This window comes from Engraulis encrasicolus, chromosome 1 (assembly GCF_034702125.1).
Source record: "Engraulis encrasicolus isolate BLACKSEA-1 chromosome 1, IST_EnEncr_1.0, whole genome shotgun sequence".
NCBI classification, from domain to species: domain Eukaryota; kingdom Metazoa; phylum Chordata; class Actinopteri; order Clupeiformes; family Engraulidae; genus Engraulis; species Engraulis encrasicolus.
Genome location: NC_085857.1, coordinates 12,760,287 through 12,785,053, shown reverse-complemented (window position 1 = coordinate 12,785,053; position 24,767 = coordinate 12,760,287). Strand labels below are relative to the sequence as shown.

At 45.9% G+C, this 24,767-nt stretch overlaps 1 protein-coding gene across 1 annotated transcript in view; it reads left to right on the top strand.

Moving 5' to 3' along the window:
- usp34 (ubiquitin specific peptidase 34) overlaps positions 1–24,767 on the top strand; it is a 158,179-nt gene that overhangs the window by 124,234 nt on the left and 9,178 nt on the right. Inside the window, exons 60-78 of the mRNA XM_063197771.1 lie at positions 331–416; positions 1,898–2,066; positions 2,370–2,444; positions 3,286–3,437; positions 7,287–7,440; positions 8,286–8,330; positions 9,254–9,358; positions 11,123–11,270; positions 11,926–12,056; positions 12,968–13,141; positions 14,273–14,465; positions 15,186–15,322; positions 16,081–16,238; positions 17,117–17,195; positions 18,870–18,996; positions 20,489–20,596; positions 21,686–21,790; positions 23,705–23,829; positions 24,638–24,761. Coding sequence (XP_063053841.1) covers positions 331–416; positions 1,898–2,066; positions 2,370–2,444; positions 3,286–3,437; positions 7,287–7,440; positions 8,286–8,330; positions 9,254–9,358; positions 11,123–11,270; positions 11,926–12,056; positions 12,968–13,141; positions 14,273–14,465; positions 15,186–15,322; positions 16,081–16,238; positions 17,117–17,195; positions 18,870–18,996; positions 20,489–20,596; positions 21,686–21,790; positions 23,705–23,829; positions 24,638–24,761 — 2,395 coding nt within the window. The remainder of the gene's footprint in view (positions 1–330; positions 417–1,897; positions 2,067–2,369; positions 2,445–3,285; positions 3,438–7,286; positions 7,441–8,285; positions 8,331–9,253; positions 9,359–11,122; positions 11,271–11,925; positions 12,057–12,967; positions 13,142–14,272; positions 14,466–15,185; positions 15,323–16,080; positions 16,239–17,116; positions 17,196–18,869; positions 18,997–20,488; positions 20,597–21,685; positions 21,791–23,704; positions 23,830–24,637; positions 24,762–24,767) is intronic.

Genomic DNA, 24,767 nt, shown 5'->3' with positions numbered 1-24,767 from the left:
AGGACACACACACACACACACACACACACACACACACACACACACACACACACACACACTCTGTCTCTCTCTCTCTCTCTCTCTCACTCACTCACTCACTCACTCACTCACTCACTCACTCACTCACTCACTCACTCACACACTCACACACTCACACACTCACACACTCACACACTCTCACACACACACACACACACACACTACTACTCTTCACTGCTAAACGTCTGATCATTGCCACATACTATGGACATAGCTACTCACTACAACATCCCCTTGTTGTTGCTTAATAGTCTTGTGTGTGTGTGTGTGTGTGTGTGTGTGTTTTGGCAGATGTTCCAGAGGTTGTGTATTCATGTCATCCAGAGGTTACGACCTGTACACGCTCATCTGTACCTGCAGCCGGGCATGGAGGATGGGTACGGATTTCACACACACACACACACACGCACGCTTACACATGCTTACACACACACACGCTTACACACACACACACACACACACACACACACACACACACACACACACACACACACACGCTTACACACACACACACACACACACACACACACGCTTACACACACACACACACACACACACACACACACACACACACACACACTGTGTCCGGTTTTGGACTTGGAAGTTGCAACAAAAATAAGTATAATTTTGACTAGTTAACCTTTGAAATGTTGCTACTGACAAATAATATCATGCAATTTGCTTGTTTGTTTGCTTCTGACGACATTGAAGAACACATGGAGGAGATGAAGAAATAATAATTTTGAAACAGCTGAATTATTTTTTTAAAAAGGTTTTACATCTTATATGGTATACCAGGTAGCTAGGTCAAAGGTTTTTGTCCCACAGTTCGATACACTCCTTTTTTTATCAGCTTTTTTCACATTTACCAACGTTATAAATTAAATTATACTACAATCTGTTGTATGTGGAGTAGGTTAAAGCATGCTACTAAAATTAAACATTTAAAAGTAATAATAATGTTGATGATGATGATGATCATATCATGCGGTAGTTTTCTGGACTGAAGGATAACCGCTAATAATTTTTGATATTACGATTCTGCCTTCTTGTACCACGATACAGTTTCGTGGCACTGCGTATCACGATTTCTCTGTTCCATACAAAATCATTACAGCCCTAGTTATCAATTAACCCATTGATGCTGGATGTTGCGTCACCCAACATTGACCCCCAGGCGCCTGGAGCTGCATGACACAACATTCAGGCTCATGACATTTGACATATTTCTATACAAAATAGAGCTGAATGAACACATTCTAATGCAAGATTAGGGTTTTAGCATTAAATGCAACTTATTTCTTGTTGTTATGTGCTTCAGAATGCTGAGATATTTTGTTTTTTATAGGTCGAGGGCAACTTTTTTTTTCAAGTAGGCAGGTGTTTTTTTGCAGGTGCTTTAGGCATCATTGAGTTAAAACAGTGGTTCTCAACCTTTTTTTTTAACAAACGCCCCCTTGACCTCATGATAAGCCTTCCAAACGCCCCCTTGGCCTCATCATAAGCTTGCAAACGCCCCATTAGTATTGAGAAATTAAATCGACTAAATGCTCCTCAATGGGAATGAAGCCCCGCCCCCTCTTAGTTGCATCCTTCTCAATGCCCCGCCCCCCCCTGGGGCTCCTCAATGCCCCTTGGGGGGCTGTAACGCCCCCCCCCCCCCCCCCCCCCCCCCCCATTGAGAAACACTAGGTTAAAATGTCGGTCCCGGGGTGAATTTCTCAAAACCAAAGAAAGTTGCTTACTACATTAGCTACTTTGTTGTTTTCAATGCATTTTCCCATTGGCATCTACCGAAGTTGTTAACAAGCTAACAACTTCTCTTTTGAGAAACTCACCCCTGGTTTTGTCCCCCCAGTTCTGACGACATGGATGGGCCGGTGGAGGACATCGGCAGCAGGTCGTGCGTGACGCGCTTCGTCAAGACACTGCTGTCCATCATGGAACACGGCGTCAAGCCGCACAGCAAGCACCTCACAGAGTACTTCGCTTTCCTCTACGAGTTCGCCAAGATGGGAGAGGAGGAGGTGGGTACAAGCGTATACACGCACACACGCATGCACACACTCTCACTCTCACACTCTCTCTCTCACACACACACACACGCACGCACGCCCTGTATAAATCTGGAATATATGCAAGCACTTCACCAAGTACTTACTCTTCCTCTACGAGTTCGCCAAGATGGGAGAGGAGGAGGTGGGTACAAGCGTACACACATGCAACACACACATGCAACACACACACACACACACACACACACACACACACACACACACACACACACACATTGTATGAACGACAAAAATCTTTTGTTCTTTCCTCCACAGAGTCAATTTCTCCTGTCTCTTCAAGCCATTTCCATCATGGTCCATTTCTACATGGGCACCAAGGGACCTGAAAACGTGAGTACAGTAATGTTGATTAAAAAAATAAAGAAGCAGCCTTTGTTGTTGTTGATAATGGCTATTTTTTCCTTTTTAAGATGTTTTGGGTTTTTTTTTACAAAAAATTGGATTCCCATTGTAGGGGGGCATGGGGGTGGGGGATTGTCCCCTCCTCTGGTTTTGATATCGCCACTTTTTCTACATTATTTTCATCACAGTTTAATGTAATTCCATTAATATTGCTTGAAATCTGAAACATATCTCCCCTTCTGGTTTTCTGACAAATCGCACCCTACACACGTTTTTCACCAACTTTTATTTTTGTCCTCTTTTGCGTGTCCCTGTGCAGCCCCAGGTGGAGGCGTTGCATACACACGCGCACACGCACACACACACACACACACACACACACACACACACACACACACACACACACACACACACACACACACACACACACACACACACACACACACACACACACACACACACACACACACACACACACACACACACGAGCTGCTCTGAAGGGGTGGAAACTTAGTGATACTGTCCCATTTTTGGAAATAAGCTTATTTTACACCTCCCCTTGAGATAATTGAGTCCTATGAGACCAGCTGGCGGCTAACTGGTCTCATAGGACTCAATGTTAACCGCTAGCTTAGAGGTAGAATTTGCACTGCCATACCCACAGAACGGTTGAAAGTACAGGAGAACGGTAAAACCCAATTATTTAACTCAAGGAAAGGTGTAAAATAAGTTTATTTCCAAAAAATGGGACAGTATCACTTTATGTACCCCATTGAAACTTCCACACACACTTCACTTCAGCAACACTTTTCTTTTTGTCCCCGTGCAGCCGCAGGTGGAGGTGTTGTCTGAGGAGGAGGGAGAGGAGGAGGACGAGGAGGAGGACATCTTGTCCCTGGCCGAGGAGAAGTACCGCCCCGCCGCCCTGGAGAAGATGATCGCCCTCATCGCACTGCTGGTGGAGCAGTCCCGCTCCGAGAGGTCAGGCACACGACATGCACACACACACACACACACACACGCACATGCACACACACATACACATACACATACATGCGCACACACACATACATGCACACCAGTGGCGTCTTTTGGTCATAAAAATTAGGGAGGACAAGGAGGTGGTCAGTCGGATAGATGCGAGTAAATGGGGTTAGTAATGGCAGATGCTTAGTATTAGGTTGTAGGCCTACTAGGTAACTTAACTGATATGGCATTGTGTTGTCTGGAAAGCTGACTTATGACATCTATAAAATAATTGCAACAAACTGTATAATATTGACCAAAAGACGCCACTGATTATCATACATAACTGCCCACAGTGTTTGAGGGGAAAGAAAGAGAAGAGTGAAGGAAAATATTATAGAAAGTAGAAAGTTTCATAGGGAGCATATCTAACTTTGACCAAAGGCAGCATGGCATTTCACCCTGTCAGTTGTGTTTTTTTTGTTTTTTTAACCATAGGCAAAAATTGACAATTCTGAAGACCCTATAGGAATGCCTAGGACATTGAGTGACTTGTATAGCCTAGGCCTAAGGGTTTTAAACTCAACTCCTTCCAACATATTCTTACAGATTTTTAAACATTTTAAACCCCCTCCATTATCTTATTTTTAACATCTTATTTATGATCCGTAACGTGGTACGTGGCCTATGGTTGTGGTGGCCTATGGTTGTGGTCGCCTATCCGTTTTGCTTGTGACGGTAGGCCTACCTGCGAGAGCGACAGCTGTGGAAGGAGGAGCTGGCAAGCGTATGGAACAGCGTGCGTCTGGCTATTTCACAAAAAATACGTCGTACAGATTACTTTGTAAATCCATGCCTAGTGTTCCTAATTCCACCCAAATGAAACTACATAACATGATGTAGGCTACATAGAAGTTTAGCCAGAGGCTTTTTATGAAGAACTTCGTGCTGTCATGTTTCTCGTCTTGAGGAGGGAGAAAAGAACGCCAGTCTAGGGTCAGTGCATTCATGTGCAGCCAAAAGCATTCTTATTCCAATTTGTAAATAACCCTCTTTTGGGGGAAAAGCACGAATGAGAAACGCAAAGACAAGCATTGAGACTATTATTTGTGCACGTAGGACATGCTGAAACAAGACTACCTTTTAAAAACGTTGGTGATGGTCCGACCATTTGAATCATGAATGCGTTTGCATCCGCGCGTCGCTTGCATTGTTGATCGAGTGGCGTGAGTGACTGATATAAACACACTGACCTTTCCATTCGGTTTTCAATCTAAATCCAGGGAGTGATATTGCGCGATTCACAACATGAAAACAGTCGATCTGTCCTTTGTATTTATTAAGGGTTCATAAACCATTCGCCAATTACTCCAAACTTCCCACTATCTGGCTGCTGCCGCATTCTTCTCACATTTGTATATCGTTGTCATGACGACCGAGTCCATGCTTGTCGTCTGTCAACCCAACTCGTCATATTCTGATTGGCTTTTGATAAATTCAGCTTCGCTGATAGGCAGATTACTTCCATGGCTCTAGACCCGCCCAGGCTCTGGACCCGCCTAAAGGGAGGAAAGTCCTCCCTAAGCTCCATTCACTTCAATGTTAAAAAGTAAAGCCCGCGCTACGGCCGAAATTTCACCATTTATAATGGAAGTCAATGAGGATGGAAGGGAGGACGGTCCTCCAAGGTCTATTATGTGAATTAGAAGCGCTAAAGTATATGTTTTTATCGCTAAATAGCTATAAAATACTAACAATTATATAACAAAGATATAATAAATATGTTTTGTTTTCTGTAATTTATACTGGAAGATATGGCTTTATTATTTTGAGGGAGGATCGTCCTCCCTTTCCTCAATGGCAAATACGCCGTTGATGCACACACACACAAACACACGCACACACGCACATGCACACACACATACACATACACATACACATACATGCGCACACACACATACATGCACACACACACAAACACACACACACACACACACACATGCACATCGCACTGCTGGTGGAGCAGTCCCGCTCCGAGAGGTCAGGCACACGACATGCACACGCGCATGGGCGTGCGCACACACACACACATACACGCGCACACACACATACATGCACACACACACAAACACACACAAACACACACACATGCACATCGCAGTCCTGGTGGAGCAGTCACGCTCAGAGAGGTCAGACAACGACAAGCGCTCGCGCACTTCACACACACACACACACACACACACACACACACACACACACACCACACTGCGGGTGGAACAGTTCCGCTTCAAGAGGTCAGACACGGACACACACTCTCACACACGCACATTGCACTCCTGAGGGAGCAGCACACACACACACACACACACACACACACTTCATTCAATCACACACACACACACCCACACACAGAGCGTGAGCGAGAAAGACAAACACTAGGGCTTTCAAAGAATATTCTAAATTCAAATGTATATTAGAATAGTTATAAAAGAAAACAGAACTTTGAATTAATATTCAAATGTGAGTCCCAGACAGACACAGAAAGGTCGAACAAGGATGCTCGCAGCTTACACACACACACACACACACACACACACACACACACACACACACACACACACACACACACACACACACACACACACACACACACACACACACACACACACACACACACACACAGTCAGACACTCATGAATAAACATGCTCCATGTCCCAAATTTGCACCAAATTATTTTGTGTAGGTCATGTACTCGGCAACAAACTAGTGAAAGGAAGCAAAATAGGTCTCTGTTTTCTTTGCTGAAAACACAGTTGTTCCTCCGAGTTTTTTTCTGAAATTAATTTAGTCTTACTGTGTTCATTCATCACTGTCTAGCTCTTTCTGCTTGTTTTTCTTTCTCCTTAATTCATCTTATTTTAGGCTATATATTTTAGCGCACTTTCTAGAGAACTTAAATTAGGTCTTGGTTTGTTTATACTACTTATGCAAAGGTGAGGCTCCTTTCTCTCTGCTTCTCCTTTTTCTGTCTATGTAGCTGTCTCTCTCTCCTTCTCTCTCTCTCTCTCTCTCTCTCTCTCTCTCTCTCTCTCTCTCTCTCTCTCTCTCTCTCTCTCTCTCTCTCTCTCTCTCTCTCTCTCTCTCTCTCTCTGTGTCTCTCTATCTCTTATTGCTTCCCCCCTCCTCCATTCTTCTCTCCTCTCAGCCACTTGTCTCGAAATTACACAAAAGTGACACTGCAGATTTGATCGGTCCCAGAATCATAGACTCATTCAACTAATAGTCTTTTATTCTCTCCCGCTCTCGCCCCCTTCTCTCTATCCATCCCTCTCTCTATCCATCCCTCTATATACCCATTCCTCTATATACCCATCCCTCTCTCTACCCATCCCTCCACTTCTCTCTATCCATCCCTCTATATACCCATCCCTCTATATACCCATCCCTCTCTCTATCATCCCTCTTCTTCTCTCTACCCATCCCTCTTCTTCTCTCTACCCATCCCTCTATCTACCCATCCCTCTCTCTACCCATCCCTCTCTCTACCCATGCTTCTCTCTACCCATCCCTCTCTCTACCCATCCCTCTCTCTACCCATCCCTCTCTCTACCCATCCCTCTCTCTACCCATCCCTCTCTCTACCCATCCCTCTCTCTATTCATCCCTCCACTTCTCTCTACCCATCCCTCTCTCTCTTCTTTCTCCTCTCCTCCTCCTCCTCTTCCTCCTCTCCTCCTCCTCCTCCTCTCCTCCTCCTCCTCCTCCTCTTCCTCCTCTCCTCCTCCTCCTCCTCCTCTTCCTCCTCTCCTCCTCCTCCTCCTCCTCTTCCTCCTCCTCCTCCTCTCCTCCTCCTCCTCCACCAGGCACCTGACTCTGTCCCAGAGTGACATGGCGGCCCTAACGGGGGGTAAGGGTTTCCCCTTCCTCTTCCAGCACATACGAGACGGCATCAACATCCGACAGACCTGCAACCTCATCTTCAGCCTCTGCAGATACAACAACCGCCTCGCCGAACACGTAAGTGGAGGAACTTAGACACACGCACGCAGACACGCACGCAGACACGCACGCAGACACGCACGCAGACACGCACGCAGACACGCACGCAGACACGCACGCAGACACACACACACACACACACGCAGACAGACACACGCAGACAGACACACGCAGACAGACACACGCAGACAGACACGCAGACAGACAGACACACAGACACACACAGTCGGACACAGACGGACAGACACACAGAGACAGACGGACAGACACACACACACACACACACACACACACACACACACACAGACAGACAGACAGACAGACAGACAGACAGACAGACAGACAGACAGACACACACACACACACACACACACACACACACACACACACACACACACACACACACACACACACAGACACACACACATAGAGACAGACGGATAGACACACACACACACAGACAGACAGACACACAGACACGCAGGCAGGCAGACACGCAGACACAGACACGCAGACACAGACACGCACGCAGACACGCACGCAGACACGCAGACAGACACGCAGACAGACAGGCAGACAGACAGGCAGACAGACAGGCAGACAGGCAGACAGACACGCAGACACACTTCTGCCTCGTAGAGCATGTACTGGTATGTTACACACACACACACACAAACACACCCGGTCTTGCCTTGCAAAGGAAAAAGACTTAAACTCACCAGAGAATGGAAATGAGCAAAGAATTAGAGAATCTTAAGCGTTCCAAAAACTATATAGAAGTTGATGTCATGTAGTAGTGCGCTCTTTTGCATTTGTTGTAGAGCAATGGATGAATGTGTAATTTGCTCACTATTCTGTTCCAGATTGTCTCCATGCTCTTCACCTCCATTGCCAAGCTCACTCCTGAGGTAAGAACCGTTTCAAGTCTCTATGATTGTTTAAGAAGGCATCTAACACTGTGCGGTCCGTTTCTCGATTCTGATTGGCTGATAGCTGTGGTCAATCGAGCGTGAACCTACACCTTCCACCTGAAGATTCTATGCGAGCCCAAGTTAGACCCAGCCAATCTACGTCGGTAATGAGAATATGTTGCAGTTGGAGTAGGGAGTCTGCAAGAAGAGCACATCTTACTTTGCAATCACACTGATACCCCAACCACAGATGGTGCAAAGACATTTAATTCCTGCAGTGTTTATCGCCTCCTTGTTGAGTTTTTGTAGAGGAGTGTTTGTCTAGCAGCGCCACGCACGCATGCACGCCGAGTAACGTTGCCGGGGTAACCACAATCACTTCCTCAACTGCAACGGATCAAATGAATTGTTATTAAACCGTTTTTAAAGAAATTTGGTCCGCGATTAAGTGTAATAGTGTTGGATAAGCAATTAGCCACTCGAGTCCATGGGTTCGAGTCCATGGGCTCCGCTTCGTGTCGTGCCCCACTCCCCTTGCTCGTTATCAATTTAGCATGACCCACGGCCTTTCGTGGCTTATTGCTTAATTACAGGTATACTTATTATTCGGCCAAGGAAGTTACGATTTCATTGGTGTTCATTAATGTGTCTGTTTAGTGATAATTGTTGCAGATTACGAACACACTCCAAATTTATGTTCTCTCTCTCTCTCTCTGGCTCTCTCTCTCTCTCTCCCTCTCTATCTCTCTCTCTCTCCCTCTCTATCTCTCTCTCTCTCTCTCTCTCTCTCTCTCTCTCTCTCCACATCTCTCCCCCTCTCTCTTTCTCTCCCTCTCTCTCTTTCTCTCCCTCTCCCTCTCTCTCCCTCTCTCTCTCTCTCTCTCTCTCTCTCTCTCTCTCTCTCTCTCTCTCCTCTCCAGGCGGCGAACCCCTTCTTCAAGCTGCTGACCATGCTGATGGAGTTTGCTGGCGGCCCCCCCGGCATGCCCTCCTTCGCCTCCTACATCCTGCAGAGGATATGGGAGGTACGACACCACATTTTAATCACTGTACCAGGGGTGCTCAACTAGAAACTGAAAAGGTCCACTCGCCAAATTTCGCATGTTTCCAGGGTCCAAAAAAGTCGCTACGGACCGATGCAGAGAATAGCCTCACTCGCTGGCCGCACTGGCCTCTTGCTCACTCACTGAGTTGTCATAGTGATGATACTTTTATTTGTCATAAGACTGGCTTCGCAGAAATACACCTATAGATCGCATGGCAGCAAAATCTCATGTACAATTTATACATATTAAATACAGATGGATTTTGTCTTGGTCCGGATGACATTGCGTTTGGGTCCGCATCCGGACCTGGGTCCGCCAGTTGAGCACCCCTGCACTATACCGTGTTCATTATCGTGGAGTGTGTTTGGGTGTCTTGAAATGTATGTGTTCCTTTGGGTCAAGGTGGTTGAAATATTCAAAAAACCCTTTATTTTACATTGGTGTAAACGTGGTAAAATAAAAAACGCCTCCTATGTCCTGCAAAGGATATGGGAGGTACACACAGTTTTAATCATCACTGTACCAGAGATTCTTTAGGTATATAGAGATATGCCAATGTAATAGGTTGCTATGGGCACCTAACGTGACCAGGTTCCGGTCTGCCTAAAGGGGCGTGTCATAATACTCCTAGCATTGAATAGAACAGTCCTTAGGTCTGCCTAGGTCTGCCTAAAGTGGGATTTCTCCCCCCCCCTGCAATAATAGAACCCGGAAACAATGGAAACTCTACTCTCTCTGACTGTAGCGTGTTCATTTTAAAATGCGGTAGGAGTAGTAGTAGTTGTAGTAAGCATGCCCTCATCCACATCCTGCAGAGGATATGGGAGGTATGACGCGCCATTTTAATCACTGTGTCGCGTTAGGTACTGCATAGGGCTGGGTAAAATAATCAATTTAATCGGAAATCAATCGATTTCATTTAAAATTCACATAATCGATTCACATGGCACAAAATCGTTTTTTTTTGGTTCTTTGTTTTTTTTATTCTTTTTGTTTAATTTAGGTCTATGGAAAATACCCAGTAGGTATTAGTCAATTAGTCCTAGGCCTACTTATTACAAATTAGCAATCTGTTAACACTGTCAAGCCACAGCCCTTTGACATTTTTATATAAAAATAAGCAATAGCATCTTTTGGGGGAAATCCTGGCACCAAGAAGGGAACGGATTGAATTGATTTGGAATGAATCGTGATTAATCTATTCAAAGACCTAAGAATCGAAATGGAATCGATACAGGAACATGGCTGCGATACCCAGCCCTAGTACTGCATGGTGTTTTTGGGTGTGTTGTAAGGCGCTGCAAATGTCATATGTGTAGTGGTGGTGGTGGTGGTGGTGGTGGTGGTGGCGGCGGCGGCGGCGGCGGCGGCGGCAGCAGCGGCAGTAGTAGTAGTTGTGGCAGTAGCAGTAGCAGTAGCAGTAGCAGTAGTAACAGTACTTGCACTAGCAGCAGCAGTCGTAATGGTAGTAGTTGTCACATCCTAGATCCTATAGAGAATATGGGAGGTATGGTGTGCCATTAGTATTACTTAGTATTGGTCTCAGTCACGTCTTACACAGGATAAGGGAGCTATTGTGTCTCTAGTCTTGGATCACTTCTATTCTTGACTTGAGTTTGTGTGTTCCGTGATGGAGTCCAACCCTGAGGTATTTTTAAAAGTCACATATGGTTTGGTATAGGTGTTTGGAAAAACTCTCGTTCATGAGTACCGTCTGTGTGTATGTACTTCCGTATCCCTCAGGTGATAGAGTACAACCCGTCTCAATGTCTGGACTGGCTGGCAGTGCAGACTCCTCGCAACAAGATGGCGCACAGCTGGGTACTACAGAACATGGAGAGCTGGGTGGAGAGGTTCCTCCTCGCACACAACTACCCACGCGTCCGCGCATGTAAGCACAAATACACACACACACACACAACTAGAGGGGGCAGCGGTGGCCTAGTGATTAAGGAGGTGGACTTAAGATCAGAGGGTTGCAGGTTCGAATTTCACCTTTACCCCTCTCCCTACTACTCTATCCATGGCTGATGTGCCTTTGAGCAAGCCACTTAACCCTACATTGCTCCAGGGACTGTAAAGCTAGGTTCACACACGTCGCTACTAGTTACTTGCTCAGCAAATGAAGTCAATAGAATGTCAATGTGTTCCAGCGAGACGAGTAGGCGAGTACTGTACAAGCGATGCGATGTGGGCGGATCCCAAGTTGAAAATATTTTAACTTTGAGCGAGGCGAGTAAGCGAGTAACCAATTGGAATGCAGAGTTCGGTACTTCTTGGCTGTACATTGACAGTTAAAGCCGCGGGAACTTTCAGCGAACGTTCCATGAAAGAGTGGCGAGTAGGCGAGTAAGTGAGAAGCTAGTAAATAGCAGCGATGTGTGTGTACGTAACTTAACCAATACCCTGTATCAAAATAGCTGTAAGCCGCTTTGGATAATAAGTAAAATAAAAAATAAAGCCCCATTGAAAATCACTTTACGTTGTGTCTAATATCTTAACTTTTCTCCCCCTCTTCTCCTTCTCTTCTCCTCTCCTATTCTCAGCGGCGGCCTACCTGCTGGTCTCTCTGATCCCCAGCAACTCGTTCCGTCAGATGTTCCGCACCACGCGGTCGCTCCACATCCCCACACGGGACCTGCCGCTCAGCCCCGACTCCACCGTCGTCCTGCACCAGGTAAATATGATGACGATGATGATGATGATAATATATGCTTATATGCTTATTATGCTTATGTGGTCCTACACTAGGTGACTCATATGATGATGATAATATGATATTAGCTCTTAACAAAGCAGCAGTGCAGTTACTATACTTGCCACTCAGCCCAGACTCCACCGTGGTCCTGCACCAGGTGACTGATATGATGATGACGATAATAATATGATAAGATAAGATAAAGCTTCATTGTCTGTTACACATGAAACAGAAAATTGTCTTTGCCGTGGCCTCGGTCATTCTCACAGACATTGGACAAAACAGGACAGAACAAGTCAAAACAATACATGCATGCTGAGGCTGGATAGCTAGTCATTGTTCATCTCTTGTTCAGTAGGGCTACAGCTGAGGGTATGAAGGATTTCTTGTATGATGATGATGATGATGATGAAAATCTCTAGGGATGCACCGATACCACTTTTTTGAGAACCGATACAAGTACGAGTACATTAATGTGTGTACTTGCCGATACCGAGTACCGATACCGATACCTTTTGCCACCAAAATACAATAAAAATAAATGCATGGCCTTGTTTTTTTCCACCTGTGATATTTTTATTGTCCATTTCCATGTAGATTTAAATGTTAGTAAATGTATGAGGTGGTACTTTTTTTCCATGCTGCTTTCAAGTCCACAAAACGTGACAAGATTTTGCATTGTTTTGTGTAATTGCAGTATCGTTCCTGGTATCGGCAAGTGCTTGACGAGTACGATAGTATCGGTATCGGTGCATCCCTAATCATCTCCTCTCCTCCTCCTCTCCCCCCCCACCCTAGGTGTACACGCTACTGCTGGGGTTGCTGGGCCGTGCTAAACTGTACGTGGAATATAATTTAATCTACTTTATTACTCTTCTCTCTCCCCCTAGGTGTACACGCTACTGCTGGGGTTGCTGGGCCGTGCCAAGCTGTACGTAGACGTGGCCGTGCACGGGACCACCAAGCTGGTGCAGTACTTCAGCTTCCTCACCTACTGCCTCCTCTCCAAGACCGAGAAGATCATGCTCTCCACGTACTTCATGGACTTGTGGAACCTCTTTCAGGTGAGATAGGGGGGGAGTGTGTGTGTGTGGATGTGTGTGTGTGTGTGGATGTGTGTGTATGCGTGTGTGTGTGGATGTGTGTGTGTGTGGATGTGTGTGCGTGCATGCTAGAAGATCATGCTCTCCATGTACTTCATGGACCTATGGAACCTCTTTCAGGTGATATAGGGGATTGTGTGTGTGTGAGTGAGGGTGATTTTTTTTTTTTTTTTTTAATGAACTACTACAAATATTTAGTGCACCTTTACCGTATGTGATCTTGCGAGTTTTTGAAAATGGCATCGAAAATTCTTCAAAATGTCTTCCATTTTCACCCTGTATTATTACCGTCATCCCTTCCTCTTTTCTGATGCCCAAATTGTCTGCCACCAAACAACCATAATAAGCAAGCTCCTTCTCTCCTTCTGGTAGCCTTGCGCACCATCCTACGTACTTCCGCCAAGAGACTACCGCACTACATCTGGTAACTGTTTTCTGTGGAGCGATTTTGAGCGGTAGGATTTGGACGGTGTTCTGACAAACGGTCCTACATTGTAATTTTATCCTACGGTAGGATGTAGTCTCAGACATGTCTGTTAATCGGTCCTACATCGCCAAAGATAGACGTCAGACATGTTTGTTCAACAACTTACGGTATAAGTTCAATCCTGATTTTTCCGAAAATGTCCTTCCCGCTTCCTGCAATTGCGTCAGATCAAACAACCTCCAGACCATGAATACAAAATGAAATGGTAGTATTATGGGATGGTCAGGAGACCAGGCTATCCTTTTGGGGGCAACAAGAGATGATCAAATTATTATTATTATCATTATGGCTCAACATCACGTCTATTCTCTTCTCTGTCCTCTTCTCTTCTCCCCTTCCTCTTTTCTCTGGTTTTGAATTTTTTGGAATGTATTGATGTTAAGAAGCGTATTTAGTCTCTTAATTTATTCAGTTGTGTTTGTAAATGTGATGTAATGTTCTTTTCTCTATCTGTATTGGCGTTGCATATTTTGCCATAAATGTAAACAAACAAACAAACTATCTGTATTGGCCATGATATAGCCATAGCTGCAGAAATGGCAGTAAATGTAATCAATCAATCAATCAATCAATCAATCAATCAATCAATCCTCTTTTCTCTGCAGCCCAAGCTGTCAGAGCCAGCCATCGCCACCAACCACAATAAGCAGGCCCTGCTCTCCTTCTGGTACAACGCGTGCGTGGACTGCCCCGAGAACGTGCGGCTCATCGTGCAGAACCCCGCCGTCACCAAGAACATCGCCTTCAACTACATACTGGCCGACCACGACGACCAGGACGTGGTGCTCTTCAACAGAGGTGAGTTTGTGTTGGTATTTCCTTTCTAGTAAAATTGAAAGAAAAATGTCAGCACACTTCAATCCCCTTTTTAATGATAGGCCAAGCTTTCGGTCTACTGACCTTCCTCAGGGCTCAGTTACAAATGGACAATGGACATATGTCCTTTCTAGTAAAAACAAAAAATGACCTCGAAATGAAATGTAAAATAAGATGAAACTAGAAATGCACTCAGAGAGTGCAGATCTCTGCCAAGAAAGCTGTTTTATAGAACATTTGGCTGTTGCACCCTCGTGTTTTTTCAAGTCTTTCTGCCAGAGGTGCGTATGTGTTGGTATTTGTTATTTGTGTTGGTATTGGGGCAGTCATGGGTAAGCGGTTAGGGCGTCAGACTTGTACCTCAAAGGTTGCCGGTTCGACTCCCGACCCACCAGGTTGATGGGGGGAGTAATTAACCAGTGCTCTCCTCCATCCTCCTCCATGACTGAGGTACTCTGAGCATGGCACTGTCCTGCCACCATGCTCCCTTTTGGGCGCCATTGGGTTGCCCCCTTGCACGGGTGAGGCATAAATGCAATTTCGTCGTGCACAGTGTGCACATGTGTGCTATGGAGTGCTGTGTCACTATGACGTTGGGCTTTCACTTTCACATTTCCTTACAATTAAAAACAAAAACAGCTCTTAAATTAGATGTAAAATAAAATGAAATAAAAATGAAATAAAATCTTGTTGTTGTCCTAGGCATGCTGCCGGCCTATTATGGGATGTTGCGGCTGTGCTGTGAGCTGTCTCCGGGCTTCACGCGGCAACTGGCCCAGCACCAGAACATCCAGTGGGCCTTCAAGAACCTCACGCCACACGCCAGCCAGTACCCCGGGGTGAGTTTCGCAGACGGACACACACACACACACACACACACACACACACACACACACACACACACACACACACACACACACACACACACACACACACACCATATACGCCACACGCCAGCCAGTACCCCGGGGTGAGTTACACACACACACACACACACACACACACACACACACCCACACACGCCAGCCAGCCAGTACCCCGGGGTGAGTTACGCAGACAGACGTACACACACACACACGCCACACGCCACACGCCAGCCAGTACCCTGGGGGGCGCCAGAGAGAGGGGGGCGCCAAAGAGAGGGCGTTGGAGGGCGCCAAATAATTATTAAGTGTTTTTTTGGGAGGGGGGGCACCAAAATCGTTCTTGCATACCCCCCCAGAAAACAGTAGTTGCGTCCCTGCTCTCTCTCTGTCCATGTCTGCCCATATACTTTGCTCTCTCTCTCTCCCTCTCCCCATGTGTGTACTCTGGGATGTTTGACTCACTCACTCACTCGCTCTGTCTGGCCGCCTCTGTGTTTGTCTATCTCGCTCTCACTCTCTCTCACTTTTTTCCCCCCACTAACTCATTTATAAAATGTGTTTTCTCTCTCTCTCTCTCTCTCTCTCTCTCTCTCTCTCTCTCTCTTTCTTTCTCTCTCTCTCTCTCTCTTTCTTTCTTTCTCTCTCTCTTTCTCTCTCTCTCTCTCTCTCTCTCTCTCTCTCTCTATCTCTATCTCTCTCTCTCTCTCTCTCTCCATCCCTCTCCATACCAGGCGGTGGAGGAGCTGTTCAACCTGATGCAGCTGTTTGTGGCCCAGCGTCCAGACATGAGGGAGGAGGAGCTGGAGGATATCAAGCAGTTCAAGAAGACCACCATCAGCTGCTACCTCAGATGCCTCGACGGCAGATCCTGCTGGACTACTCTCATCAGGTATAACACACACACACAAGCACACACACACACACACACACACACACACACCATCAGCTGCTACCTCAGATGCCTCGACGGCAGATCCTGCTGGACTACTCTCATCAGGTATAACACACACACACACACACACACACACACACACACACACACACACACACACACACACACACACCATCAGCTGCTACCTCAGATGCCTCGACGGCAGATCCTGCTGGACTACACTCATCAGGTACAACACACACACACACACACACACACACACACACACACACACACACACACACACACACACACACACACACACGCCATTAGCTGCTACCTGAGGTGTCTAAACGGCAGATCCGGCTGGAGTACACTCATCAGGTACACACACACCAAACTGTTCAAAATGTACAGTATATATATTTGTTTTCGAAGCTCATACACAATCACAATTTACAATCACGCTTGTACATTTAGTCGGCACTCTTGCATCCAACCTTTAAAGGGAACCCAGCAGCTATTTGGAGCTCTGGGTTACACTTCATTTCAATGGTTCACTATTACAGTGGATCTACCACATTAGGTACCGTGTAATAATCAGTGTAACACTAAAGATATTTAATACCATGTAATACCAGTGTAATACCATGTACCAACCCTAACCTCAACCCTAGAGATAAGTACAAACTTGGTACATGGTGTTGAATCTTGTTACACTGGTTATTACACTGTACCTAATGTGGTAGATCCACTGTAATAGTGAACTATTAAAATATGCTATCAAAGGGGTATGCCACTATTTTGGGGCTTAGTACAGTTAAAATCGTTGGCCGGGGTTTATAAAGGTGGTCAAGTGTCTTAATTTTCATATAAGCCGTTGTGATTTCTTTCAGTGCCTTCCGTGTTTTACTGGAAAACGATGAGGACCGACTGCTGGTGGTCTTCAACCGAGGACTCATCCTCATGACTGAGGTGAGGGAAATAGCATCTTACTTTGTGAACAGATTTTATTTTTGATAAGAATCAGAGAAAATGCTATTAGTATGCACTCTGGTTCATGTGTGTGATGTGACACTTTGTGAAAAGAATCATGGGACTGTCTTAAAGGTTGGGTTGCAGGTATGACATCACGTTGGCGGAACTGCCCCAGGATTCTAAGGTTCTTCATAAACTCCTATGAGCCTGCGGAACCCCCAACGTGATAGTACATTTTCTTAAAATGGTTAACCTGCAACCCCACCTCTAAATCAGGGGACTCTCAATCAACTGGACAACAATAGAGCTTGAAAGTCCCGCCCCTTAGTTCCGAATTTCACGGGACCTAAGCTGACCATCTAACAACATGGTAGCGAGTAAATATCTTCCGATCTCAGTCATTACATGCACTGGGCTACAAATATGCTGTTTAAGAGGCTAGATAAAGATTATTCATGCAGAAGTATCAGTGTTTTGTTCCGAGGCCGTCTGCATGAAAAATGTGAAGAAACACATCTTTCTAAAAAAGTTTAGGGGGTCGTACGAAAAATTCAACAAAAATATCAGAAACAACATATGTGGAGCTCGTGGCACAACTCAAAAGGGATCGAAATATCATTTTAATACCGCCATTGGATTACATGCTACGATTTTCGGCTAAAAACGCCGTTGAGGTCCCATGAAATCGGGGGAAGTGACATCACTTTCAAGCTCTATAGCTATTGCATAATACTACTGCCTTCATTAAATAAATCAATTCAGTTCAGTTGCCCATTAAGACCCAGACACATTTCCCCTTTAAGTAACATTATACAGGGCATGACAATCTAGACAGTCCCCTGGATTGGCAATTGTGTCATTTCTGTCACAAAAAACACCCCTTTACAAGATATTTAGTATACCTATAGCACTGTGGGTTTTTCCAATAATTTTGAAAGCCATGCGTCATGCAGCAAAGATTAAAAATGGCCCAAAATTACGCTGGGTTTGATTTTGAGTTTTGATATTCACTGTGAGTCTCTATGTTGTATTTAGATATTGTCCTTCAAAGCCCAGCTCACTCAGCCTCGCAATGTACCTCATGAGATCATTATTGTATATGTAAACACTTTGAGACTGTAGAGGGTTTTTTTTTTCATTTATTGTTTTAGCATTATTGTTGTATTTCTTATCATTAGTTAACACAAGGAAGAGCGCGACACTGCTTCTTCACGGTTCAGCACTTCTTATTTTTCTTGGTGCTGTCGTTTCGGCACTTAGGCCTTCATCAGAGGTGTGTGGGCTCTCACAAAACTTTGTCAAAATAAGTATTTCTTATGTGGAGTAAACTGGTCCACTTCGGAAAGACTAGGCCAGGGATGACTGGAGCACTCAGATACTTTTTAGTATTTTATTGTGGTGAAAACATAATGACTGACGTTTCGACGCTGTGTGCGACTCTGACGTTTCGACGCTGTGTGCGTCTTCTTCAGTCATTATGTTTTCACCACGATAAAATACTGAAAAGTATCTGAGTGCTCCAGTCATCCCTGGCCTAGTCTCTTCGAAGTGGACCAGTTTACTCTACATTATATACCGTCCTGGACTATCGCACCAAGAAGGTTAGAGCGCAAGTGACTTGCCTTTTATCAGTATTTCTTATCGTTGCCTGTCTCTGTTTACATGTTGCAGTCCTTCAACACCCTGCACATGATGTACCATGAGGCGACGGCGTGCCACGTGACGGGAGACCTGGTGGAGCTGCTGTCCATCTTCCTCTCCGTCCTCAAGGCCACACGCCCTTACCTGCAACGCAAAGGTATCGCCACCAGAGGGTTACTCCTCGAGTAAGAATAGTAGAGTAGTCAAGGTGCCTGCAATACCTGCAACACAGAGGTAACACCACCAGAGGGAGATGTTGTGGTCTATAAAGAGGGAAGTGGAGATTAAAGGTGCACTGTGCAGGAAATGGTTAAAAAAGGTACTGCAACTATGCTGCTCACTGAAACGGTGTTGCCTATTGCCGAGTTTGACCTTTTCATGAAAGTTTACTAAGTAATAAACTAATATTTTCTAGTTTGGCCCAAGTACAGTCATTTTTGCAGCTTTAAATGGCTATTTCTGGAAATTCAAAATGGCGGACTATGGAGAAGATCTCCCTCTTCATGTATGAAAAGTGCAATTTTCCAGTCATAATGAATACTTAGAATTTGATGGTGGTGGTAAATATTCATGAAAAAGGTAACATTAGTGAATGGGCAGCATGAAATCTGGAAATAAACAACTAAAAATCTCACACAGTGTCCCTTTAAAAGCAGATGAATTAATTTACTTCAGGATCAGTATTATGCAAGACCACATGCCTATACCTGCAACGCAAAGGTATAGCCATCAGAGGGCGATGTCTGGGTCTACAATAGTTCACTGTAGGCTTAAAAGCAGTCATCGAGTAAGAATTGTGGAGTAGACAAGTTGTCTGCAATACCTGTAACGCAAAGGTAACACAACTAGAGGGAGGTGCCTGGGTCTACAGCAGTACACTATGGGTGCGTTACAATATGCAACCTTGCCTCCTCCACTTGCGCTTGTCTCCTCGTCCCGCCTCCTGGCCCCTCCTCCGTGGAGAAAACGATAAAGTTTTTCCAGCTGTCAGCCTAGCCACAACAACTTTTGAGGGACTGTTTTTCATTCACCATCCCAATTGCAAATGAGAAAAAGACTCTACAATTGAGCTTTTGCAAGATATTGAAATATAATGCTGTTGTCAGTGATGTTATCATGACATATTACTTCCTGGTACGAGGAGAGAAGCAGGTGGAGGAGGCAAGGTCGCATATTGCAACGCACTCTATAGGTGTTTTGGTCTGCAATAGTGCACTATAGGCCTAAACTCAGAATCATCAAGTAAGAATAATAGACTAGACAATGGGACCGTACTTGCAACGCAAAGGTAACACCACTAGAGGGAAGTGTTGGGCTCTTTAACGAGGGGCTCAGGGGTTAAAAGCAGATTACGGAATTTCCATTTTCCTGTCGTCTCAATGACAAGCACCCACATACCTGTGGCGCAAAGATCAGATCACCAGGAGCAAATGATTGGTTCTATATAGAGGGATTGAAAGTTGATCACTTCCTATCAGTAGCTCTAGTTGTGATCGCAATAAGAAGCTTTACTGTGATTGTTTTAAATGTGTTGTGCAGTATTTCCATATGGACTGCTATTCTTTATCCTGTATGGTCGGTGCAGATGGGAAGCAGGCTGGTCTGGGATTGTTTTAACATATATATTGTGCGTGTGCGTGTGTGTACAGATGTGAAGCAGGCTCTGATCCAGTGGCAGGAGAGGATTGACTTTGCCCACAAGCTCCTCACCCTCCTCAACTCCTACAGCCCCCCCGAACTACGCAACGCCTGCCTAGGTAACACACACACACACACACACACACACACACACACACACACACACACACACACACACACACACACACACACTTCAAACATATTGTTTGTGAATATTGCCCGTTATCACATTTTCCTGATGTTGTACTGACATTTTTTTCTCTGTCTTTGTCATTATTTTGTTCTCTCTCTCTCCCCCCCTCCCTTTCTCTCTCTCTCTCTCTACCTCTCCCCCCCCCTCTCCTTCTCTCTCTCTACATTTTTTCTCTCTCATTATTCTTTCCCCCTCTCTCTCTCTCTCTCTCTCTCTCTCTCTCTCTCTCTCTCTCTTTCTCTCTCTCTCTCCCCCCTCTCTCTCTCCTCTCTCTCCTCCTCTCTCCCCTCTCTCTCTCTCTTCCTCTCTCTCTCTCTCTCTCTCTCTCTCTCTCTCTCTCTCCTCTCTCCTCTCTCCCTCCACCCTCTCTCTCTCTCTCTCTCTCTCTCCTCTCTCCCTCCACTCTCTCTCTCTCTCTCTCTCTCTCTCTCTCTCTCTCTCTCTCTCTCTTCCTCTCTCCTCTCTCTCTCTTTCTCTCTCTCCCCCCTCTCTCTCTCCTCTCTCTCCTCCTCTCTCCCCTCTCTCCCTTCCCCTCTCCCCCCTCTCTCCCCTCTCTCTCCCCCCCCTCTCCTCTCCCCCCCTCTCTCCTCTCTCTCCCCCCGCCCTCTCTCCTCTCTCCCTCTCTCCTCTCTCCTCTCCTCTCTCTCTCTCTCCTCTTTTTCCCCCCCCCTCTCCTCTCCCCCCTCTCTCCTCTCTCTCCCCCCCGCCCTCTCTCCTCTCTCTCCCCCCCGCCCTCTCTCCTCTCTCTCTCTCCTCTCCCTCTCTCCCCACCCCCTCTCTCTCCCCCCTCTCTCTCCTCTATCTCCCTCCCTCTCTCCTCTCCCCCGCTCTCTCCCTCCCTCTCTCCCCCCCTCCTCTCTCTCCTCTCCTCTCCTCTCCTCTCCCCCCCTCTCTCTCCTCTATCTCCCTCCCTCTCTCCTCTCTCCCACCCCCTCTCCTCTCCCCCCCTCCTCTCTCTCCTCTATCTCCCTCCCTCTCTCCTCTCTCCCCCCCCCACTCTCTTCTCTCTCTCCAGATGTCTTGAAGGAGTTGGTGCTCCTGAGTCCGCATGACTTCCTCCACACTCTGGTCCCCTTCCTGCAGCACAACCACTGCACCTATCACCATAGCAACATCCCCAGTGAGTCCCGCCCCCACAAAACGCCTCCAATCAACCAATCAACACTAGGCTCACCCCCACCTTAACTCATTTCATTATTTATATCACATTGAATTCACATTGTAGTGTATATCAGCACTGCAAACCACTGCACCCATCACCACTGTAATATTTCGAGTGAGTCACGCCCACACTACCGCCAATCAACACTAGGCTCACTCCTAGCACCTAGCTCATTTGACTATTTACATCTCGTCTGATTATCTCTGCCAAGCGGGTTATGTGATCGGCCGAGTTTGTGTGTACACTCGTTTGTTAGTACATTCTACGTCAGTACATTCTACGTCAGTACATTCGTACGTCAGTACTGTCCAGTAGAGGGCGGAGGTGGGTGCACTTTCTGAGCGCTTTGCTAGTTCACTTTGTTGTGACATCAGCATTTTAAACCAGGGCTTTGAACTGATTTTTTTTCTAATTGGTTCGTTCCAAACAGAAACGGAATTATAACGTTTCCAGTTAGAAAAAATATATATTGTTCCCGGATCGTTTAATTTCGTTCCTGTCAGCTGATTACTCCCCATATCTGACGTTAATTAACCAAGAAAGACGGTAGTGCAAATGGGTCAGCCTACATTCCAAACTGTTTATTCAAGCAGATGAAAAGAATATCCTACAGAATTTTGTCATTCAGGGACGACCTAAGCGGAGAAATAATAAACCTCATATATGAAAATGCGCACTCCATGCTGACTTGTCACGGGGAGCGCTATGACGGACATTGCGAGTGTGTGCATATCTGCATTTGAAGCGGCCATGGATGTCCATTAACAAAGAACAAACGCTTTAAACGTGCTTCTCTGCAATATGTCTAATAACGATGCAATAGGAACTCTGCCCTTTTGGATGACTGTGGTTTATCTTATTTAGGATGTGGAGTGGAGACTTAGTAATCCACCGCTCTCTCTCCATTCAGTCAGCAAATGTCTGTCACACAGGACGTGAACCTCAGCCGTCATGGTAACTTGAGCAGGAAAATAATTAGGCTTTTTTGTCCAGTTTGAGGAACGAAATAAAAACGGTATTAACCGGTTACCATTACTTTTAATAAGTGTTCCTGTTCCAAAACATAAAAAATAAAAACGTTTCCAGTTTCGTTTCTGTTCCCTGTAAAATACAAAAAGTTCCCTATTTTCATTGTTGTTCCTTGAACCGGTTCAAAGCCCTGTTTTCAACTGCTGCACCCATCACTACAGCAATACCCCCACTTTTTTAGCCTTAAATCAACACACATTATTTGTCGTTATAGTCAGAACCAGTTCAATTTTGATGGTTTGCAGTTCAACAATTTGCTAAAATCTGTAACTTGAGTTGTTCCAAAAAAAATAGGTCATGTCAGTCAACATATCCAGGACTTGTGCGATGGGTGCTCAATTTGTCCTCCACTTCTCCACTTCTCCTCTTCCTCTGTATGCAGTGTCCGTCGTGCCCTACCCTCCATTTGTGTTTTGGAAGCCTACTTTCTATTTTCTCCTCCATTATCTCTCTCTCTCTCATATTCTTTTCTCATCCACTGCTTCTCTTTTCCTCTTTCTCCTCCCTCCGAAGTGTCCCTTGGATCCTACATTCCTTGTGGATAGAACATGAAGCTCATTATATTGTTGAATTTGTGTTATGGAAGCTTAATTTGTTTTTATTTATTTTTTTCTCTTTCTCCTCCTTTCTCCCCACTCTTCCTCCTCCTCCTCATCTTCCTCCTTCTCCTCCTCCTCTTCCTCCATATCCGTTTTCCCCTCCTCTCCTCCTCTGTCTCTTCCTCCTCTTCCTCCGTATCTCCTTTCCTCCTCTTCTCCTCTTTTCTCTCTCTTCCTCCCTGTCTGCTTTCTCTCTCCACCTCTCCTCCTCCTCCTCCTCTTCCTTCTCTTCCCTCGTGTCCAGTGTCGTTCGGTCCCTACCTGCCGTGCCGGGAGAACATGAAGTTGATGGGGGGCAAGAACAACATCCGACCCCCCCGCCCGGAGCTCAACATGTGCCTACTGCCCTCCATGGTGGAAACCAGCAAGGTGGGGCCAGAGATTCTTTAAGTATAGAGATGTGCCATTGTAATAGGTTGATGTGGGCACCTAACATGACCAGGTTCCAGTCTGCCTAAAAGGGCGTGTCATAATACTCCTAGCATTGAATAGAACAATCCTTAGGTCTGCCTAGGTCTGCTTAAAGGGGGATTCCCCCCCACCAACCACCCTTGCAATAATAGAACCCGGAAAAAATGGAACCTCTCTCTCTCTACTCTCTCTGGTGGGGGCTCCCGTGCGTGTGTTTTGTGGGCAGCCGTCATGGTCTAATGCAGGGGTGTCAAACTCAAATTCGCCGTGGGCCAAAACTTAAATCTGGGATGAAGTCGCGGGCCGAACTCAATATTCAAAAAGTACTGAAATTGTGCTTGCGCGCACATGCTTACAATACTCAAAGCTTACATCTCAAACACTCAATAGCAATAGCCTACATTAATGTGAAGGGGGGCCAACTGTAATGCACAGTTGAAATGATCTCGCGGGCCAAATAAAATGACTCCGCGGGCCAAATTTGGCCCCCGGGCCTGGGTTTGACATTCCTGGTCTAATGGTTAGGGAGATGGACTTAAGAGATCAGGGGGTTGTGGGTTACAGTCCCACCCTTACCTCCCCCTACACCTCCATCCATGGCTGACGTGCACTTGAGCAAGGCACCTAACCCCACATTGCTCCGGGGACCGTAACCAATACACTGTGAATTACTAAGTCGCTTTTGGATAAAAGCGTCAGCAAAGTGTAATGTAATGTAATGTGCGTGTGCGTGCGTGTCTGCCTGTCTGTGCATGTCTCTCCGCAGGGTAAAGATGAAGTTTACGACCGCATGCTCCTGGACTACTTCCTCTCCTACCACCAGTTCATCCTGCTGCTGTGTCGCGTCGCCATCAACTGCGAGAAGTTCACCGAGACACTCGTCAAACTCAGTACGC